The sequence below is a fragment of the Sus scrofa genome, chromosome 15, assembly GCF_054392235.1.
Source record: "Sus scrofa isolate SSC_HxYL_T2T_F1_AM1 chromosome 15, Sscrofa_HxYL_maternal_Yorkshire_Landrace_v2.0, whole genome shotgun sequence".
Classification (NCBI taxonomy): domain Eukaryota; kingdom Metazoa; phylum Chordata; class Mammalia; order Artiodactyla; family Suidae; genus Sus; species Sus scrofa.
Genome location: NC_139397.1, coordinates 53,283,158 through 53,306,116, shown reverse-complemented (window position 1 = coordinate 53,306,116; position 22,959 = coordinate 53,283,158). Strand labels below are relative to the sequence as shown.

The following is a 22,959-nucleotide window of genomic DNA, read 5'->3' as shown; positions in this document are numbered from 1 at the left end:
TTTGATAAAGAAAGGAAAATAGGGCAAAAGTGGCAAATACACAGGTAGAGCAGAATTTAGATGGAAATGTTTATTTTTTTAAACATTTTCATCACAAAATAGAAAGAAAAGACAATCTATGCATTCAACTAAAGAAGTATGAAATAGAGCAACAAAGTAAAATTAAAGAAGCAAGAAGGAAGGATAACTGAAGTCAGAAATAAATGAACTAAAGAAGGTCAGAATGCACACTGGAGAGCACAGAGTGAATGTACTATTATCATTATGCGCCTTCAAACACTATCTTCAAATAAAACAGACACCCAATATGTAAAGCAAATAAGATGTGTCACTCTGGCTGAGGTCTGGGGGAAAGACAACAGGAGCCCTGCTCCCTAACTCCTATTCCTTGATTTCCCCCCACTGAGGAACACATTTTGAAAAATCACTGTTTCAGAAGCTCTGTGGTAAAAAACAGAACCTGAATGAAGTTAGTGACAGATTCACAAATCAGGAAAAAGGACCTTCTTAAGCTTCAAAATGTGCTGGTGGTAGAATGCATTTTCTAAGGGGTAAGCAAGCAAGCAAAACAAACAAACAAAAACAAATCAAAAAAGCCTTGAAACAACTAATGCAGGACTGCTTCGGATATCATTGATTTTTTTTTTATTCAAATATACTTTTTTTCCAGCATTTCCATTAAACTAACAACTGTGCAGGAAAATAACATTTTTCGAGAGGAAAAAAAATCAGAGCCTGTATGTCTTTAGTGATGTATCTCAAATAAAGCAAATTAATATTCATTCTGATTGATATACATGTATCTGATGATACATTCTGATTCTGTTGATTCTGCAGTCTCCACCCTATGCTAGGCCCAGGAGTGTGGAAAATGCCTGGGATTCTCAACTTGGTTGCCTGTTAGAACCGTATGCTCACATTTTACCCCAGACCAATTACGCGGAGTCTCTTATGGTACACTCAGGCACATGTGTTTTAGAAACCTCCTTTTGGTGTTCCAAGTGCAATCGAAGTTAAGAATCACTGCCATAGGGAATGCTTAAAAGGATGCTCAGCATCTACTTAAATCCTACCCTAGTCAGTTCTTAGTTCTTCCTCTTCTAGGCTTGATCAGTATCTGAAGACAAATATGGAAAATTAATCAAATGGGCATACAGCAGGAAGATAGGGAGAGCAAAGAGAGCACAGCACCCCCAAACATCTCAATAAGCTGTGTGGATGGACTAACTCTGAGAGGACAGCAGCTAATGAAGATTAAAAACAAAAACAAAACACAGCTCAAATCTCAGGCACAGTGAACCAATCTCACAAATGCAGGGTAACAAGGGACGTGACTAAACAGCAGTACACATGAACAAATCTTGAGTAATTTAATTGAAGTGTAGTGTGTGTGAGTCAACACTGATTTGGCTGCCAGAAAATAAACTCCATCCAAGGCTGCATCAACCAATGTATGATATTTGGACAAGAAAGACCCTTTTTGCATGCTTCTTGGGACACTTTAAGTAGTGAGTCATGTTCTGAGGAGTATACTATCTGAAGAAGATGGAAAATCAGAGTATGGTCGATGAGGGAACTTGTAGCCGTCTTTCAAAAAAGGTGGGGGGCTATTTAGCTGGGAGGAAAGCATAGGGAGAACATCATGCCAGATCTTTTCACAGTATTTGAAGAACTCACATAAGAAAGTTAGACCAGATTCGTGGTGGAAAATCCAGAAGTCAAAGCCATGGACAGATAGAAGGAATCACTTGTCAGCCAAGTTGACCATCAGAAAGGAAATGGGCAGACACCCAGAACAGTGGGCTCCCTGTCCTTGGTGGCATCTGAGGCTCTGAGTAAGTCGTGGGTGAGGGGAGTTTCAGAACTCGTACATGTGAATCGATAGGACATTGTCTTCTCCAACCTAAGATTTTATGATCAGTGTATCTAAAGTAACTAGGGAGTCAACGCGGGACTTTTCATGTTCTGTTCTGTGAGCTGCTAAAAGCCTGGAGCTGGGTCGCCTGCATTCAGGCCACCTTGCCTGGGAAAAAGTGGGCCAGCAGGGCAACCAGCCCCTGGTGGTGTTCCAGCGCAGAGATGCTCTCTTTCCACAGATGTCACTTCTTACCATGTGCTTAACACATGGGTCTCTCTCTCACTCCCTTTTTCAACTTCTTGCAGAAGCTTCTCCTGGAGAGCCTGGCCCTTCTTCCCCCCTGCTACAGGATCTGGATTCCTTAGGGACCCTGGGCATTCACCCCACGGCCTGCACTTCACTCTTGCTCCCCCTCACCCCCAGTTGCCCGTCGCGGGGAAAGAGGGGGCAGCTGCTGATTCCCAGGTCCTGGCGGGGGTCTCGCCTGGTGCTGACTTTCGCACCTTCTGCAAGTGCGGGCTCCTTCCACACCTGGAGCCGGACGCCAGGAGCCAGGCGGCCCAGCGTCAGACGGGTGCCGGGGCTGCCCGGGACAAAGGGGCAGCTAGGTCCTCCCAGCGCACCTACTTTCTCCCGCTCCCCCTGTGCGCTGCGTGGCCGGCGCCTCAGAGCCTGAGCCTAGGCCGCGCCCCAGGCCGCGCTCCCGGGGGGCGGGAGGAGGGGCGCCGGGTGGCGGGGCCGCGGGATGCTCCGGGGAGACAGCTTCCGAGGCGAGTGCGAGGGGAGGGCGGCCGGGCTCTGCACGCTCCCTCCCTCGGCCGCTTTCTCTCACATAAGCGCAGGCAGAGGGCGCGTCAGCCATGCCCTGCCCCTGCGCCCGCCGCCGCCGCGCAGCCCCGCGCCCCAAGCTCCCCGCCTTGCCGCCCGGCGCCCCGCCGCCCTTCTCCCGCCCCGGCGCCGCCGCCGCTCCCGCCACCCCGGCCGCCCGGCTCGCCCCGCTGCGGGGAAGGGGAGGGCGGGGGGCCCGGGGTCGCTGCAGAGCCCGAAGCGCGCGGGGCGTCTCGGCTTGGCCCGCTCTCGCCCCGGAGCGCTCGCAGGGACGCCGAGCAAGGCGCCGTCCGCCCGAGCCCTCGCCTCACCTCGCGGGCCGCCGACGCGGGGCGCTCGGATGTCCGGTTTCCTGTGAGGCTCTCCCCTGACCCCGCCGCCTCTGGGCACCGGCCGGGAGAGCGGCGCGCAGCGTCGGCAGCGCCGAGCCCGGACCCGCTCCCGCCGCCCCGGCTCGCCGCGGGGTCCCCGGGCAGTCCTCGGGGACAGGGCCGAGCGGCGAGCGCAGCCGGGCCGGGCGCGCTCGCCGTGGGTCCACCATGCACTTGCTGGGCTTCTGCTCTCTGGCGTGTTTGCTGCTCGCCGCTGCGCTGCTCTTGGGTCCTCGGCGGGCGCCTGCCGCCGCCGCCTTCGAGTCGGGACTCGGCTTCTCCGACGCGGAGCCGGACACAGGCGAGGCCAAGGTGGGTGCGCGCCCGCGCGCTGCGGGTCAGACCGCGGGGGCCAAGGGGGGCTGCGGGGCTCGGGGTGCTGAGAGCACCTAGAACCTGTGCAGAGGGTGGGATCGTGTTTCACCTTGTATGCATTGGATCCAAAATGAGCTGAGTGTAAGTTCTCTGGGAGAAAACTTTTCTTCTCCGTTTTCCATAGAAAGTTGTTAACTCTATAGGAAAGTAAGTTATGCGAGTGGAGGGCCCAGAGAGGTGGCTGGTGACAGCGATCGTCTAACCCACTTGGGGGCAGCCCCCCGCCTGTGTGCCCAGCGCGGCTGGGAGCCGGGTTTCATCCTTGGGGAGAGCTCTTTCTTTTCCCAGCAGAGGAGTGGATCCGGACAGCCCAGGGGCTTGAAGGACCAGTCATCCGAGGCTTGTTTCCCGGAGTGGTGTCCATGTGTGGAGCATTGAGAGCTGTGCACAACTTTAGAAACAGTGCAGAGGAATCCAGTAACCGGGCTGGAGGGCATCGGACTTCCCGTGAAAAGTTGGTCAAACTTGAGATGCAGCAGGATCACAGTCGGGCATGGCTTTTCAACTTCATAAACTAAGCACTTCTGAAACTTGGTCGTAAATACTTAAAAGGAAGTTGGATTTTTGCTTGATTTTAAATGAGATGTTTGACTCTGCCTAAAAAAAAAAGTTTGCTCTTCTGAAAGAGTATATATTGACCTAAGAGTATATGTTGACTGATGTGACCTAAGGTTGGAGAGTAGGCTTACTAGAGTTCTTGAACTCCTGAAGAGGTTTTATATTCCACATAAGATGGGAAGTCTCAGTTCACACACTTACAGTACTCTTGGCTGGAACTAGATTATAGCACTTTAATGGCAAGTGAAGGGCCAGTAGTGTGTAACTGCCAACCTTAAGTTGACTTTATTGATCAGCCTGTACTAAATATGTAGAAATTAAATTGCCTTCCCAGGTTTATTTTGAAATACACTTTAAGATTGAGGAGACTGATTTTTAAAAATCAAAATACTTTTGTATTTAAATTTAAAGAAAACTTTTTTTTTTTTTTTGTCTTTTTGCCATTTCTTGGGCCGCTCCTGCGGCATATGGAGGTTCCCAGGCTAGGGGCTGAATCGGAGATGCAGCTGCAGGCCTGTGCTAGAGCCACACCAACCCGGGATCCAAGCCTTGTCTGCACCACAGCTCACGGCAAAGCCAGATCCTTAACCCACTGAGCAAGGCCAGGGATCGAACCTGCAACCTCATGGTTCCTAGTTGGATTTGTTAACCACTGAGCCACCACGGGACCTCCAGGAAAACATTTTAAGTATTGGAATTGGAATTTGTCATTCAATGGGGTCAAGGGGAAAAAACCACTGAGTAAAAACATAAACATTCAAGTGCAGAAAAGAGTGCTTACGTGAACTGTACAATAATTTTCAACATAAATATTTACATCGGTATAACTGTTGTCATGAGAATGTTTTCCTATCCTCAGATGCCACAAAAAAAATGTATCTTTGCACCCATTAATGCTTCTTGTATAATTTGAAATTCTTGGATTTCATGATATCTTTTCACTTTTTATTTCTGCAGAGTCTCTTTATTTAAAGTATGACTTAGTAAGGCAATTCTTCTCTGTTGCCTGTTATAACTTATTTTGGTTTACAGTAAGAAAGTGTGAAATAGGAGGTGAAATGAGAAGCCTATACTGATAAGCCAAGAGCCTGTGAGAAAGTCACTCACTTCCAGAAGGATCCTGAATGGTTGGGCCCCTGTGTATGCATGTGCTTGTGTTTATGTAAGCATGTGTGTATTGTGTAGGTGTGTGGTTGAAAGATAATTTATTTTTAATTTTCCAAATTGTCTTCATTGGTGATGAAATCAAATTTTCCCTCTGCTATCAAAGTGTTTAAGCATTTTTTGGTTAGCTTTTCATTTTTGACCATCTTTTATATGTTCTGTATGGTGAATATGGGTCAGTTTTCTATATGCGGTAAGAACTCTTTTTCCATGTGATGAACATCGTTTGAAGACTTGTTCCACAGACCACAAGGCAGTGCACCGAAGTGTTCTCCAGTGGTTGAGAGGAAGCTTGAGAGGGCATGTGTCATTAATGCCTTCCACAAAACTGCTGTGTCCTTGCTGTGAAAGTACCAAGAGACATGGTCCAAAGACTCCATGTCTCTCCCTAGTGGACTAAGCAAGTGTAAGCCCTGAACAGGAGCTGATTGTTAATTTTCTGTGATCCACATAACTCCCAAGAAGAGATTTCAGAAGGTTAAGAGAAGATGCTAGATGTACATAATCCCCAATAAATGCAGAGTTTTTTTTTTTTTTTGGTAATTTACATTTATAAAGTATTTTTAATATTAAAAGTAGAAAACCGCTCACAAGCTGTGAACTAAGGTTAGCCATCCCATTCTTCACCCCACCCCCAAAGCTATACTAAAAATTGAAGGTAAAATCACAGATGGAAACAAGATCTCCTTGTTCCTTCACCTGTAACTGCCTTTTTAATTATCCCTGGTTGTATGACCTACTAAAACCTCCTAAAGTGTTTTTCTCAAGGATGCTTGAGCAAGCAAGTCAACATGAGAAAAGTAAGGCAAGCAAAGTATTGCCTAAGTATATAATTAAAATTAACTAGACATGATGAGAAGAGGAAATAGTTCAAATTATCATTAAACTAAAGAAAACTGCAAAAATGTAGAAAAAGAGCTAGTTACTAACTACAGCCATTTGCCAACAAGAGAATAGGTAGATTTTACTTTGGTTGGTTAGAGTTGAAATTGTTTTTTTTTTTAAAGTTGGTTTATGATTCAGAAACCAAAGGAAGAGTTACTTCATATCATGAAGTATACTTTTATTCCAAAAAGTGAGTTGAACTGGGAATATCAATACTTAGATGTATAGATGTATGTAGTTTTAGAGTAATAAATTCAAGGAGAGCTATCTCATATTGCAGATGCCTTTGTTAATAAAGATTGAACTCAACAAAAGAAAGCTTAAAGATTTTATGGTCTTGTATCGATTAAGAGAATAATCTAGAAGTGAATATTTGCATAGCCAAAAATAATTTGTTTTCTGTTTTACATAAATATCCCTACATTTATAGTTGAAATGTTAGAAAGTGATTAGCTTAGTATTAGCATTTGTTACTTTAATGAGAATAGCTACTTTTATTTAACATAGTAAATATAAGGTTCATGGAGATTATCACAAAAAATTTCCTAATAGCTATTTTGTAACATGCCATATTTTCTTTTCCCATATTTATAATTATGCATACCTTTGTATCTGTTTTTTTTATTTACTGTTTCAAATTAATCAGTGGTGATATTTCTCAAAATACCATTTTTGTGCTAACTGCATCTAAAGTCCCCACAGGTCTTTAATTTTTTTTCCCTTACCTGAGACCAACCAAGTCTCTGGACTTAGGTCTAGGAATATACATTTTGGACTAGCATCCTAAGACATTCTCATGCACAATGACAGTCTTAGACTCATTGATCTATGGTATATAATTATGACTAATTTCATTGGTTTATTATATTCATTTTATAAGTGTTGAGTTTGCAGGGTAATCTGTTAAGCATGGAGCATTTTATAAGACACAAACCAGTTTTCTTCTCCTCAAGGAGCTTGCAACTCAGGTAGAAAAAAATAAAGGCAGAAACACAAAAGTACTATGAGTGATTAGGTGAAGAGTACCAAGGCATTGCCTGTGTCCCCAAGTTTGGGCAAGAGAGTCATCCATGCAGCATAGTTGATCTGGGTGCCTTGACCTAAGGCAGAGCTTGAGCTGTAACTCAGGTGGGAATTTCCAGCAGATAACCACATCAAATACAGGCATCCCTTACATGTCTTGGATGGAGTGAGAAGATGAGAGAGCAAGTAAAACTGACTCCGGAGGGATTCTTTAGAGGAACAAGGTAGACTTTTAAATAAGAGTAAGTTTTAGAGGCAGACAGGGCCACAATGTTTATGGCCTGGACCAGTTTAAGGAATTTGGTGTCATGCTGTGAGTCTTGATCTGAGAGTCCTGATTTAAGTACCTGAAAAACAAGAGGTAGTAAGAAGGCTGTTGGAATCATTTATGGGATCGATTAGTGGTCAGAAGGACTTTTGCTGGGGGCCTGATGTAGTTGAAAAAGAAAAGGGAAGTGGAAAATAGAACAAAGCAAGAGCAGTGGGACTAGAAGAAAAAGATGTTGCAGAGGAAGAACTCATGGATCTGGTGATTGATTAAAATGAGAGGTATAAGGGAGTGGGAGAAATTAACCTTGGCATCGGTGTTATAGGAAAACATTGGTCCTACTTCTGGGATTAGAAGGGAATCCCCCAGAGAAGGGTAGAGACTGGTTTTCATTGATGGATGCTGGATGCTGAAGGCATTATTCCATAAGTCTCTTAAGATTTTGGGAGTTCCCATTGTGGCTCACAGGAAAGGAATCTGACTAGCATCCATGAGGAGGCAGTTTCAATCCCTGACCTCGGGTTAAGGATCCCATGTTGCCGTGAGCTGTGATGTTGGTCACAGACACAGCACAGATCCTGAGTTGCTGTGGCTGTGGTGTTGGCCAGCAGCTACAGCTCCGATTCGACCCCTAGCCTGGGAACCTCCATATGCCAAGGATGTGGCCCTAAAAAGACAAAAAAAAAAAAAAAAGGAAGGAAAAAGAAAAAGATTTTATTAGAGTTAAGACTCTTAGAGAAGTAAAATAAGCTTAACAAATTTATATCCCATTAAAGGGAAATATTTGTCTGGTATCCACCGGACTTAGAACTATTTGAGTTCTTGACAGGTATTATTTCAATCCTTTTAGGAAAATTAGCAGTATGCATACCTTATCACCCTGAATTATAAATGAGAAGGTAAATTTATTCAGGTAAAACAGGCCATCGATGTAGCTGTAATTTTTGATCATTTACTTGCAGCCTGCTCTGTGCTTGGTGTACATCAGAGACATATCATGAAGCAACTTCTCTGATGCACTCCAAATTCCCATACTTTTTGTCAGTAACCAACCATCAGGCATTGGAAAGGAAGTTCAGTACTGGGGACACATGAAGTGTTTGTGAAAGTGGAAGCCTTGGAACCTTCTTGCTCTCTTCACCTCACTCTGCATCAATTTCTGTTAGAGGCACAGAGTTTTACTCCCTAGGACAAGGGCAGAAGATGGTGCAACTGAAGCTTTAGATTCTTGTCCCGTTTTTCTAGGTAGCTGATTCTTTAATGGCAAGTCCACAGCCCTTATGTTTATAGTGTTCCTTAAATTATATGACTAAGTGTTTAGTCAACCTCCTGTCTTCCTCTGAAGGATGCTGGGAGTGTATGTATGGCTTTGGACAGGAAAAGCACAATTCATCTTTCATTTTGGTTTCCACTTCTTTGCATTCTTTCTTTGGAGTTGTGAACACCTGCTAGCAGCCATTTGTTCACTAGCCAGTGAATAATCATCACAACTCTTTGCAAGGAAGCAGTTTTCCTTGTCCTTCTAAGTTGATCTGAAAAGGGTGGAGGGTGGTGGATCTGGAAGATTTCTTCCGGGCTCCCCAGGTCAGGGACTCCTTAGAGGGAGGTCTTGGCCTCCTTGTCATCTGCATGGGTGCTGCCTTGGGTTCTGCTTTGCTCGCTTTCCCATGGTTAAACTACAAAGTCCGAACAAAAGCAAGTTGTTTGAGGATAGAAACCACCTGAATAATTTGCATGAGTAAATTTCAGAAGAAACAATTACATAGACAAATCTAAAATATTTACAGTAAATTTTAGAATTACACTAAATTAACAACTGGGTTGTTTTAGGACACAGGGACTAGTGTGAGAGGAATGAGACTTTGCTGTGCCCCCACCACTGCTGTCATCTTTGGCAACATAGGGATCTCACAGGTTCAGATCACCTTCTGGCTACTATACTTCCCTATGCTGAGAGTAGGTGTTTACATAACGTGCAGTTAGGTTATACCTACAATGTCCTGAGTACCTATACATTAATTTCTTTTTGTTTTTCACTGTGTCCAATGAGATGAATGTCATTATATTTCATTAAAGATGATGAATCTAAGATCTTAACCAGGAGCCAGAATAGAGCTTTATAACAATTCAAAGAACAACTTTTGCAGCATATTATTTTAGAAGAGCGAAGTAATGGGTTTGAGCCTTCAGGGTTTGCTAAAGACCCACAGTTCACACTTCCTTCCCTCTGTGAGTTGCAGTGGTGTGCAGGGAGACAGAGAGAAGAATTGCTCTGCAGCCAGGGCCCTTGGTCACATTTATTTGGGCCTCAATACCCCACTTGGAACAATCTGAAAGGAACTTGGACTTTCTTCCAGGTTTTACTACAAGGTGCCCCCTGATTAAAATGGATCATAAATGGCCTAATCCATAGCACTTTTGCAAGAATGGCTGCATATTAGAGGCTTAACAAGAATTCCTGACCATAAGTAAACAGGTTTTCTAAGTTGCACTAATGTGACTTAGGTGAAAGATTGTGGTCTTACCTATGTCAAGTGACCTTTCAGGAATCCTTGAATTTGGAAAAAACAGGCTTTGGTTGCAGAAGCATTATACCTCCTCCAGCCTCTAAGCATGCATCATACCCCCTGTCCCAGAACACCTTATATCTGGTGGATACACATTCTCTAAACACCATGCAGGTCTACTTTTGTTGCAGAACATTTATTTGTCATTTCAGATCTGTACATTGGAAATCAAGGTAATGTTGATTTTTCACATTAGAAAAAACAGATGTAGCAGAAAACTTGAAACAGTGAGAGAAAATAGTTCATTTGATTTATAGTGTAATTCTAAAATTTACTGTAAATATTTTAGATTTGTCTATGTAATTGTTTCTTCTGAGATTTACTCATGCAGATTATTCAGGTGGTTCCTATCCTCAAACAATTTGCTTTTGTTCAGACTTTGTAGTTTAACCATGGGAAAGAAGAAGGAATTGTGGCTATTTAACTTGCTTTATTGGACACCCATCACAGAACCAGATAGGTGCCTTAAAATGCCTTTGCTGGTGTACTCTTCTACTTTTTCTGGTACTGTTGGTGCCCTAGTAGCTTTCAGATGTTGGAAGGGATCCATGATGATTCCTTTTTTGCAGTTCTGAAAACCCAGAGCTTGTTTTCATAAATTATTTGGTGCTATGCCTTTGATCTGATCTGACACAAAGCTCTTTATAGTCTTTACTTATCCTCTAAGTTTGATTGTATCTAAACTCCATTGAAGAAATAGTAATGTATTTATTTATGAGATGTGACCAAGGACCCTGCTGTGGGGGTCCGGGGAAGAGAATTAAAATGTATGTATATGTAGTGGGTTTCTGGAAAAATTCTGGGATCTGAAGTTCATGCAGTCCCAGGGGCTTATGGTAATGGACTGGATTGAAGAGCTGTTCTTTTCCAAACGGCTTCCTTGCTGCAGAGACAGCCTGGAAGGGAAATTGAAGGACTTAAGAAGGAGTTCCTGTGGACACCCCAACCTCCACTTTACCCATTAGAACCAGGTTAATGTACTCTTTACTCCACATTCTCATGTTTAAGTCTACTTCAGTTCAGGAGCATTTTAATTAATTCTCTCTAGCAGTAGCTTCAGTTCTAAGCAGGAAATTGCAAATGTAGTGAGTGGTACAAAAAACGTAGAGTGATTCCTGTCTGTAACAAGTGTATCATCACTTTTGAGAAACAAGACACTTACTTTACTCATTAAAAATACCAGAAATGGGGAGTTCCCATTGTGGCACAGTGGGAAACGAATCCAACTAGATATCTGTGAGGTTATGGTTTCAATCCCTGTTCTCACTCAGTGGGTTGGAAATTTTGCATTGCTGTGAGCTGTGGAATAGGTCTCAGACACAACTCAGATCCCAAGTTGCTGTGGCTGTGACATAGGTGAGCAGCTGCAGCTCCAGTTCGACCCCTAGCCTGGGAACTTCTATATGCCTCGGGTGTGGCCCTAAAAAGCAAAAAACAAATAAATAAACAAAAACAAAACTGGAAATGAGTTAAACTATAAATGCAGACAGTATAAGAGATTTTGTAAGAGTCTCCTGCTTCACCAGAAGTTGTTGATGAGCTTTCTGGGGGTTGGATGGGCCAGCATGGGAAAGTTGGGATGAGGCTGAGTCAGAATGGGGTTGGATGGGGCTGTTACGAAGGAAGGGATGGAAGATATTCCAGATATTGAAGTGTGGGAGCCAAGTATAGAGGCAGATAATGTTGTCAGTGAGGTGGTTAAGGGGTTTTTCGGCAACTGGGAGCAGACCCAGTTGCCCAAACAACTGGCTGAAGGGTTCAGAGCTTTAAGGGAAATGAAGGGAACATTGTAGAAAGTGTTAAGAAACCAAAGAGCAGGACCCATGGTTGAAAGTGGGTTGAAAGCAATGGGGGCCACTGAAGATTCTTCAATGATATGTTGAAAGTGATATTTTAAGAAGCTTAATCTGGCATCCCTGTGCAGAAGTGGCTAGAAAAGTGGACTAGAAGCTGGTCAACAATTTCCCAGATGCCATTTTCAATAGCAGGCTTCTTTGAGGTATCTGGCAGTGACTGCTCTTCTCATTCTGGTGGCCACCCATGTGTGTTATTTGAACTCCTTATATGCTCCGGACTTCTGATGATGATAGTGATGACCACTTAAGTAATGTAAGCACCCATCACTGTAACACCAGAAACATTTATAAAATATGTTAATAATGGTCATCTTTGCTCTTACAGCTTAAATTCCAAACACAGCAAGCAGTGTAAACTGGTGGTCATGCTTAGATACACACGTGTACAAACACACACATTCACCTTTTTTTTCCTCTCTCTCTCTCTCTCTCTTTTTTTTTTTTTTGTTTTTTTTTTTTTTTTTTGGTCTTTCTAGGGCTGCATCTGTGGCATTTGGAAGTTCTTAGGCTAGTGGTTGAATCAGAGCTGTAGCTGCCGGCTTCGCCACAGCAAGAGCAACTGGGATCCGAGGCATATCTGCGGCCTATACCACAGCTTACCACAAGGCCAGATCCTTAACAAACTGATCCTGATCGAACCCACATCCTCATGGATACTAGTCGGGTTCATTACCGCTGAACCACAACAGGATCTCTTGTACACTTACTTCTTAATGGTTCTTCTAATTGCCATCATTGGCTTATGTGTTCTTTCTTGACTAGCTAAATATTATTAGACAACCTATGGAAAGACTATAAAAATTGTAATATATGAGATTAGCTTATCCATGGTTTATACTCTTACTTCTAAGTCAGCTGGTATTTTTTTTTTTTTAAGAGAGTGAGATAATCCTAAAGTGTCTTAGCAATTTCTTCATTTCAGATCTGCTTGCAAGTATTCCTACTAAAGGTAAGACCAGAAATCGGGCGGAAATTTATCAAGTAAATCATATAGTTACTTTGTAGTTGCTATTTTATTTTATTTGCTTTTTAGGGCAACATCTGCGTCATACAGAATTTCCCAGGCTAGGGATTGAATTGGAGCTATAGCTGTGGGCCTACACCACAGCCACAGCAATGCAGTAGTATCCAAGCCACGTCTGTGATACCGCAGCTCAATGCCAGATCCTTGACCCACTGAGAGGCCAAGGATGGAACCAACATCCTCACGGATACCAGTTTGGATTCATTTCCGCTGCACTACAACAGAAACTCCCTGTTTTAGTGGGTTTTTTTAATGTGGTGGAAAAATCAAACTCAAAAGAAAACTATTATAAAATGGATGTAATGAAATAAGAAATATTTAGATGTGCAGCCTTGTGTAAATAACAACATTTCAGAGTTTAAAAGTCAGACTTTGCAACAAGGTCAATTTCAACATTGTACTCGTTTGGACAAGTGGGGAGAAGCTGAATATTTTGGAGTATATCAGACAGACGTGGTTTGTCATTTCTATACTTGTAAAGATTTTAATTAGTCATTTATTTTGTAATTTATTTCACCTTAAAACTTGGTCCCCAAGTTATCATTTTCTCCACCGCTTATGCAGTAATATCACATGCTTGATAAGTGGTGGGATCTGGAAACAAATATATATGTATATTTGTTTATACTTTAATTCATATATATATGAATATATGTACCTATATGTGTACATATATTTATTTATATATATGTATATATACACACATATATGAAATCTCTCTTAGAACTATGACTGGCATATAGTAAGCATTCTGTACATTTTTTTTTTGTTAAATAGATAGTTATCATCAGAAAAATACCATAGCCGTAAGTGCTGTATCCTAGACATGTGAAGTAACTGATGTTCTTCAGAGTGATTCTTCAGCACCTTCCCACTTAATACATCACATGTTTTTAAATTATAAGCATACTGGCAATTGTCCTGATCTCTGCAGTATGGGAATAGGGTGTAATATTGATGTTTGATTTTGAGACAGTTGGGAAAAATCCAAGGCGTTTAATCATTCCATGTAGGGAAGCTGTGTATTGTACATCTGCTTATAATACACTTCCGCCTCTCCTGTGTGCCTGGATTTGTGTCTGTCCTTGAGGGTGACAGCTCTGGCCATAGGCCACAAAGTCAAGGAACAGAGGGTGATGCTCATGCCCTAAAGTGCTCCATACCTAAGTCACTGGGTAAAAAAGACTTTGGTACACAGGATATTATGATGGCACATCATTTCACATGAATTCATCCAGAATACTTTCAGAGCTTAAATACTCTCAGGTTTAATTCTCCATTAAAGAAAAGGACTGTTGTTGCTACTTTAATTTGTAGACATCTCAAGTCTTTATGTTATTAGTCAGCATAGGGAGAGAGAAATGTATGTTCCAAATTTATAGTGAAATCAGCATATCTAAAAGATGAAAAATATACTTTCACCAAATAAACTATAATTAAAGTGTAATAGAAGTTTATATGTATGAGTTAAACTTGTGTAACTTTGTCCAGGAAGTATGATTGCCCTGCTCCTTTGGGGTGCTTTTCCGGAATGACATCCAGTAAAGTATCCCATCTGTGTTATCACTGAGATGAATCTTAGAGCAAATACTTTCCTTCTTATAGGGTAAGTCTGGGCTGCTTGAGTTCCCTGACTTGCTCATAAGAGTTGATTTTGTTTGATGGTTCTGGCTGCCAGTTTGCCAGACAATCAGTAAACACAGAATTTCTTGGTGCTGAACACTTGATGGTGATGGGAGTGCCATTGGAAGTGTGTGAGAAGATGGGAGGAGGACATTCAAAATAAGTGGTGGACGTAGTGCCCAGCTCTCCATGAGCTAAGAACATGTTTTTACAAAATAACATCTTGAAAGTATTCTCTTCCTTAGAATTCCAACTTAGATGTTAGTTGGAGTGTGTTAGGAACTTCTGATCAGATACCATATTTCTAAACAGATTATTTTTTTCTGACTGAATTTGGAAGGAAGAATGGAACCCTAAATTGACACTCAGCCAATATGGAAATGAATAAAGAATTAGATAATACATTATATAAATCTACACATATTCATGTATATTATCCATACAAATCCATATGCAGAGACTGGTATAATCTTTTTTAAATTGATTTTTGTATTTTTATTTTGGGATTACAACTGTATATAATTATATAAAATGATGTTTTATATTTCAGTACTGTTGTATTTCTCTAGTTATAGTATTCAGCTTTAAATTTTAATTAATTTTCTTCACAGTAATTTTTTATTCCTGTTGTTTTTTCTAATAAAAATGCTACACTTATTTTTTGGGGGGGTGAGAAACAGTTAAAGTAATATTGCTTATTTAATATTCTTTTGTATGTAGAGAACATATTCATAAATAAATAATATTTTTGCTTCAACTTGCTTGAATACTTGAAACGGATGAAAAGTTTCCAAAAAAAAAAAAAAAAAAGAGTACTCTTTTGATATTGTAGTTGTTTGGGAAGATTCTCCGATGCTATTTGGAGACAAGCAAGGCTTACTCCCTTTTGGGAACTGGCTGAGAGTGTGGAGGTGACTGCTTATCACCTCCGCAGGCACCTGGTATTTAAAGGTTTAATACCTTTTTCTGAAATGGCGGAGGTAATTACCTTATTTTAAAAGATGTGTTGGTACTGGCCCTATAACCTTTCCTTAAGAAAATAGTACATTTTTTTTTCTTTTCTTTGTTTACACTTAAATGGAATCTTTCTCTTCACCCCATTATCAACCCCCCAAGTTCAAACAAAGAATGGATACTTTTGGCAAATTAAATAGAATTAAATCTTAAAGAAAATGGCCCTTTTTTTTTTTTTTTTTTTTTTTTTAGGCTAGGGGTTGAATCAGAGCTGCAGGTGCAGGCCTATGCCATAGCCACAGCAATGCAGGATCCAAGCCGAGTCTATGACCTACACCACAGCTCACGGCAACACTGGATCCTTAACCCACTGAGCGAGGCCAGGGATTAAACCTGTGTCCTCATGGATACTAGTTGGGTTCATTACCGCTGAGCTGCAGCGGCAACTCCAAGTCTTGATTTTCTTTTAATTGGGGTGACCACACAGCTGCAATGAATTTTATGATTAAATTCCTATAATCTGTAAAAGAGATTGTTATTTCCTCTCACTCAAAGTTCCTTGGAAATAGTTAATATTAAATGCCAGACGTGAAGCTGTATTAAACCACTATGGTTTACTTTACTACAATAGCATTGCCTACTTGGAATATTTTTAATTCCTTCTTTTTTGTTTGTGTCTGCTGTGTGTATTTAGTTACTTTATCCTTTTGAAAGCCTTCTTCCAAGTTTATGTTTTGAAAAATGGAACACTTGTTTAGACTCATGTTTGCTTATGGGTCATGACATTTATGATTTCCCTAAAAAACAAACAAATTCTTATGTCTCAGATTCAAAGCTTTAGTTTTGGTATAATAGTGATTCATTGTTTGTTCTGTTTGAATCCTAACTCTTCTAATTTTGTTGTCCATCCATGCCAAATTAGAATTTTATCAAGGCCAAAATTATTCATGAGTCATGATCATTATACTTAAAGTTGGTAATTTGAAGCTGCTTTAGACACACAGATTAAGCAAATAATGATGTCATAAATTTTAGTGCAAATGATTTTCTTTTCCTCCTAAATATTGAAGCCTGCTCTCTTGGAGACTTATTCTGTTTTACTTTAGGGAAACTCACCCTTGTGTCAAGGCCACATGTGCATAGCACACCACCTCCCATATTATCCATGAGTTCTACATTTGCAGATTCAACCCAGCCAGTTGATTGGATATGGGAGGGCTGACTGTTCTACACTATTTATAGAATAAGGGACTTGAGCATCCATGGATTTCAGTATTTGAAGGGGTCCTGGAACAAATCCCCCCTGATACCTAAGGGTGAACTGTATTCACTGTCATCTAGGATACCATGACACATAACTTAGTGAGTTAAGGATAAAAATGTGTATAATCAGTGTTACCTTTTTGCGTCATGCTTACCTGACATTGCAGGCTCTTTTTCAGTCTTAGACTGGGAACATAGTCACACTGAGGACCTCAAGCTTCCTCTAGCAGAAAACACCTGTGATTCAGATTCTGCCTTTGTATGCCAATTTTTTAAATTAAAGGTTTGCCCTTAATGTAGATTTTAGTTTTATTGCACCTCGGCCCTGTGTCTACAGTGGGAGGAGGGAGGGGAGCACACGTGCCTGTTTTGCCTCACATATTAGCTATTAGTTTCACTTCTCTTAGAGCTGGACCTGTGTTTCCCACTTCCAGGTCTGACTTAGATTAATATTAATTTGACTTCCTATTCAAAATTGGAATGGTAATTTATCAACTAAGATACATGCTAAAATTAAATCTGTGATATTCAGATGAACTATAAGCTGTGGCATATGCACTGCGTGTGACACATGGATATTAAATACTAGTTTAGTGAGTGGGTTATAACAGTTTTAATAGCTAGTTCTGTAAAATGCCAACCAGTCAGTTTCCATCAATCTGAACTTTAAGAGCTTCAGTTAAAAATATATATGTTTAAAGCTTTTCAATTTTCGATAAACTATCACCAAGACATCATAAACATGGCTTTCAGTATGTGTTACTATGAGTTTCGTTGGGACCCAATGCTGCATGATTTTACCAGTAGTTCATTGGAATATTGCAATGTGTCCATATTTAGGTTCATTCTTTTTCAGAACAGTTTCTAGTTGGCTAAGCCTAAACTACTATCACTTTTGTTCATTAAAGCCATTTTTTTAAAAACTATGTAGGTGCTTTGCTTTCCCACTGATATGAGCTGGTCTGTCCTATGTGCTATAGGAAAAATATACAGTAATTCCAGGATCATGGTCTCCCTTGAAGGTTAAAAAGACTCCTGATTTAGGAATTAATATTTCCTTCCCAAGCAAAGTATCTTACCTGATATGCATTTCTGGAATTTCTTAGAGTAAATTTAAATTTGAACTTAAATTCTTTTGAAAATCAGATTCCACAGGCTCTGTCGTCATTTCACCTCAATACTTCTTCCCACTGTTTTGATGCATAAATGATGTTTTTATATTATGGTGGGTTCAATTTTAGTGTAATATTAGCTGGTTGATGGCTTGAAAAACTTACTGCATATATTGCATTCATAAATATAGAAGTGTGCTATATCTATCTTCTCTCTATATATATATCATAATGCATTTAGTGTGAAGAATCAAAATTTTTTCAAAATTCTCATTAGATTTTTTTTGTTTTTGTTTTATTTGTTTTTTGGTTTTAGTGGTAGGAAAGGAAGTCAGTCTTTGGGACCATGTAAAATTTATAACGTTTGTCAGACCAATTCATTCCCTTGGCTACAATTTGAAATCAGAGTTTTGGGGATATATTTAGGATATTTAAGGAGAAAGAATATTTGAAAATGAGACACTCAGGACATTGAAAAGGTAAGTTCTTATGCATGTAGAGCAGAGGGTGTTTTGCCTCAGAGCAAATGTTTTGCAGCAGGGAGTTTGAAGCATAGTTAAAATACATCTGGGTTATGTTTAGTTGTCAAAACTTAACTTCTACTCGATGAGACTGGTAATTAAGAGACGAACGGGTTTGCAATAGTCTTTATAAGTCTTTAGTTGTCCACCAAAATAACTTGTTCTCAAGGCTAGATGATTTAATCAAAATGGTTTAATTAGGTGATCTCTATTTAATCAACATTTGATTTTAATAGGTGTAGTGCTAAATAATTTGGGATTGCAGGCTCTGATTGTTGGGGGAAGAATACTTTTCCTTTTTTATTTAGGGCATCTTAAAAATAACAATTTTCTCTCTAATAACATCCTTTTGTAGAAGAGGGTCCTTTTATTTGCTTTTTAAATTATTTTTTCTTATGTTTTTTCTTTACTTTTGGCATTGTCTTTCTTATCTCCAATTATGATTGTGAGCAAATAGCAACAGAAATGCTTTAAGATTTCCAGCATGGTTTAGTCATTACAGCTCACTAGCAAATGCATGTACCATGAGAAAAGTTGGCCACAATTTGACCATCAGATTGTGAATTATTAGTATCTTCTGTTCCCCAATTGTCATTTTGCTCCCATTCTGATTAAAATTCAATATTTTGCTGATTATAATTGTGGGTAAAATAAAAATCGGTTTGATTTTGAACTATAAACAGAAAAGACATCGAGTTCTTAGATCTAAAGAATTATTTAGACCTTGATTATAACTTCAAGCAGAATGAGATAAAGAATTAAATTTCTAGGCATATTCCAGCTATGAAATAGATACCTCAGGCATACCAAGAGTAGCTTTTATAACTGTATCTGTCACTTTCTAAGGTTTATTAATTTGTTCACCAAGAAGTTATTCCCTTCTGTGTGCCAGTGTTTAAAGTATTGAATAAAATCTGAGAAAAACAATTCTATAAAATTCCAAGATGTAAACTTTTTACATCATTAAAACTTTTATGTCAATATAAGAGTGACTTTTTTAATGGGACATAAATATAGGCAAGAACTTAAACAAAAAGTGACAGCTACTTGAAAAAGCTATTATGATGCTCATGCAGTGGTTTTTAAAATTCAGTAAATTTAATACATCTCCTGTCCAGTAATGCCAAATAATAAGGATCAAAGTATGAAATATTTTTAATGAAATGAACAACACTAACTGGGTTATTCATAATTGAAAACATTAATTAAAGGTACATAATCTAATAACTATAAATAGTAATACTTTGTTAATCTTTTATAACTTAAATCCAACTTCTTCATTTTGATACAGAACAAAAAAGACAAAACCAAATAAAATATAATGAAACCATAAATAACAGTAATGATGATGATGATGACGATTGGGGCATAGCGTCATATTTTACTTGATAAAAGACAGCCCTTTACTAGGGTTTGGTCCAGTGAGGGTCAAGATCAGGCAGAGATGACTCTTCTCTGTCTTTACATGTTCCCTTTCCCTTTTGCTGAAGCTCTTGGAAGATAGGTCAGTGGGTGGCCTTGGCAACATCTATGAAATATCACAGGGTGCAGAAGTACTGCTTTTCTCCTTTCAGACTTTGTCGTTTAGGCCTCGGTTCTACTGGTTCATATTCCTTTTCTTTGTGTAATTCAAAGGATTAATTGGAAATTTTAAATGTAGTTGGGACCAAACTGTGGTCGAGGTCTCCTGTATCCAGTTTTAAAAAGTTTATTTCCTAGATTTCTTTGCAGCTGTCATTGCCGTAGGGCACTTCTGGTCAGTGACATCCAAAAGACAAAATCTATTAGGGATTTATGGAAATATTGGTGTTTTTTGATCAAGCACTGCCTTTCTTCCTGTTTTATTTTCTCCCCTAAAAATCAGAAAATCCCTTATAATTAAAAAATTATGCTTATCAGAAGAACACTTTTAGACTTATATGGTCTAAATTTTTTATAATTATTAACATGAGCCTGTGACTATAGAGAGACTTTATAAATTTGTACTATGTCCTCAATCTGTTGAGTTTAGAGCCAAAATAATTGGATCTTTGTGTGTGTGTGTGTGTGTGTGTGTGTGTCTGTCTGTTTACCATTTCTAGGGCCGCTTCTGTGGCATATGGAGGTTCCCACGCTAGGGGTCTAATTGGAGCTGTAGCTGCCGGCCTACACCAGAGCCACAGCAACGAGGGATCCGAGCCACGTCTGCAACCTACACCACTGCTCACGGCAATGCCGGATCCTTAACCCACTGAGCAAGGCCAGGGATTGAACCCGCAACCTCATGGTTCCTAGTCGGATTCGTTAACCACTGAGCCACGATGGGAACTCCAATTGAATCTTTATAGTTAACATTCTCTGCCTTGCTGATAGATTTTTTTAAAATGCTATGTTTGTATTTTGTTCAGTAACCACATTCCGAATAAATAAATGTTCTATTAGGAAGGTCCTACCTTTTGTTCCTCCTCATTGTTAAACGTGTTAATGCCTTGGGAATGACCCTTGGCCAACTCAAATGGTTTGGAAAATGGTAACTAGGGTGAACAGGGAGAGAGGATTCTCATAGGATTTAGAGAGAAAGTTGGCTGAGAAATCTCAGAACTGCTGGAAAAAAATGTGCAAACAAGAAAGTATTTTCATGTCTTCATTCAGATTAATGAATAATTAAATACCTGGACTATTTAAAAATTGTGTTTGAGTCTAGGCTTTTACAAGCCTGAATTTTGTCATCATAGCGTCAAGATGGGAAAATAGCAAAGAATGCTAATTTAAATTTAAAACAGCTGGAAATACAATGCATAGTGTACACGACTATCTTCTCATCTATCAACAAGTGCTTACAGATGCCACATGAACTCTTTTGACTGCCATCATAAAATTCAGTGGAATGTGGTGAGGTGATTCAAAATATGTGACTGGCTAACATAGATTGTCGGTTCTTAAGAAATACTCTTTCCAACACAAATTTTAAATCCATGCAACTTCTTTAATACTAATGAAGAGTTTCAGGTTAACTTTTTGGGAAAAAAATCACCATCAAATAATAAAGGATATATAACCTCAGTTTAAGTTTTTTCAAAAATATAATAATAGCTTATTTATAAACACTTTTCTTTCAGTTAGATAGATATTTTTTCTCAGCTGAAAGATTTTGGAGCTGTAGTAATGTGGAATGATTCAGGGTTTTATGCCTGGCAAGCCTTCTCTCTGAGGGTTGCTGGCTTCCCCTTGGACCTGTGGATTTACTTTCCTCTACCCCAGGGTAAATGTCTTAAATTCCCTTCTGCCACATGATTGCTCATCTGGTAGATTGACTATGAGTGAGCAGTATTCCCGCAGTTCACTCCCTATGCTCAAGCGTTTTGGCCATACTAGTCATTAAAACCTGGTCAGTCGTGATTTGGGTCTGAGGCTGGACCAGTTGCTTTCAAGGATACACTTACCTGGCAATCTAGAGAATACGAATCAAGATAAGTCATGTGCAGGAAGCAACATTAAGTAAAGCATGTGTTTTCATGTATTCCTTCAAGACATAATCTGGACCATGAAGTGTTTTTTGCTTAATGCGTTTACATAAGGAGATCATTTTGATTTCTAGAATTGGTCATATTTTTTTCATATTAGAATTCTTCGATATTTAAATTTTCAGTTTCCTATTCTTCTGTTTTAACATATGTAGTCATTTTATATATGCAAAGATAATTTTTTTTTTTGCCGCAAAAATAAGTGTTCCACAAACTATGCATATGAAGACCATTGGGTATAGTGAAATACAGTTGTTCAGTCACATGCAGTTTTCTAAAATAAAAATTCTTTGATTTTGTCTTCTGAAGTTATTAGTGACATACTAATTTCTATCATATTTAAAATCTAAGACTCTTAGAGGTAATCTTCACAATTATTGCTGAGTGTGATAATTCAAAATATCAACTAGAATTTTTATTTTACGTGCAGTTTCAGTCTATTAACATTATATGCTAATGATATATTATGTAGTTCTATAACAAATTATTCAAGAATTGCAAGTAATGGCAAGTCTTAAGTCAACCATATGAAATATGTATTACCAATTTTATTTTTAAAGGCACTTGCCATTTGTTCAATATTCTAAGGAAATGAGGTTGTCTTCATAAGTGAATTTTCTGGACTCCTGAAAGTTAGCATTTTTAAGTATAACTCAAATTTATTGCACTGATTAAAATATGTTATACATAACTTCATCTTAATGACAGAGCTATAATTAAAAAAAGAATTATTGCATATTCCCATTGCTCTTCCTGCCACCATTATTTACCACCTCTGCTATGTGTCTTTGCAATTTTTAAAAATTTGCTCTTTATTCTCTCTTTTGTCTTCTTTCCCCAAGGCTGGTCTTATACTTCTGTTCTTTGATGCTATGGAGGAATTTTTTTTGTGTTTTATATCTGTGGCCCCAGTGCAAAAGAATTTTATTTCAGCCTCTGGTGATCCCACCAACTACCTTGAGAGTAGTATTTAAAATGGGATTTGGCTGTCTGTAACAAGAATGTAACTGCAGTGGCTTAAGCAAATTTGAGTTTGTTTTTCACACCAGTGGGTAGTTAAGACTGGTGCAGTGTGAAGCTCTGTTATGCTATCCATATCCCAGGCTCTGCTACATTTTCTCTCCTGAAGTTGCATCAAGGCTGATTCCTCTCCAGCCTTGTGTATGATTTCAAGGAAGGAAGAATTGGGAGTCAGAATTCTGGTGC

General features: G+C 39.6%; 1 protein-coding gene across 1 annotated transcript in view; it reads left to right on the top strand.

Moving 5' to 3' along the window:
• Window positions 1-2,842: 2,842 nt before the first annotated feature.
• VEGFC (vascular endothelial growth factor C) overlaps window positions 2,843-22,959 on the top strand; it is a 93,954-nt gene continuing 73,837 nt past the window's right edge. The window contains 1 exon segment of the mRNA NM_001445462.1: window positions 2,843-3,369. Within this exon segment, the coding sequence (NP_001432391.1) occupies window positions 3,226-3,369 (144 nt within the window). The 5' untranslated portion in view covers window positions 2,843-3,225.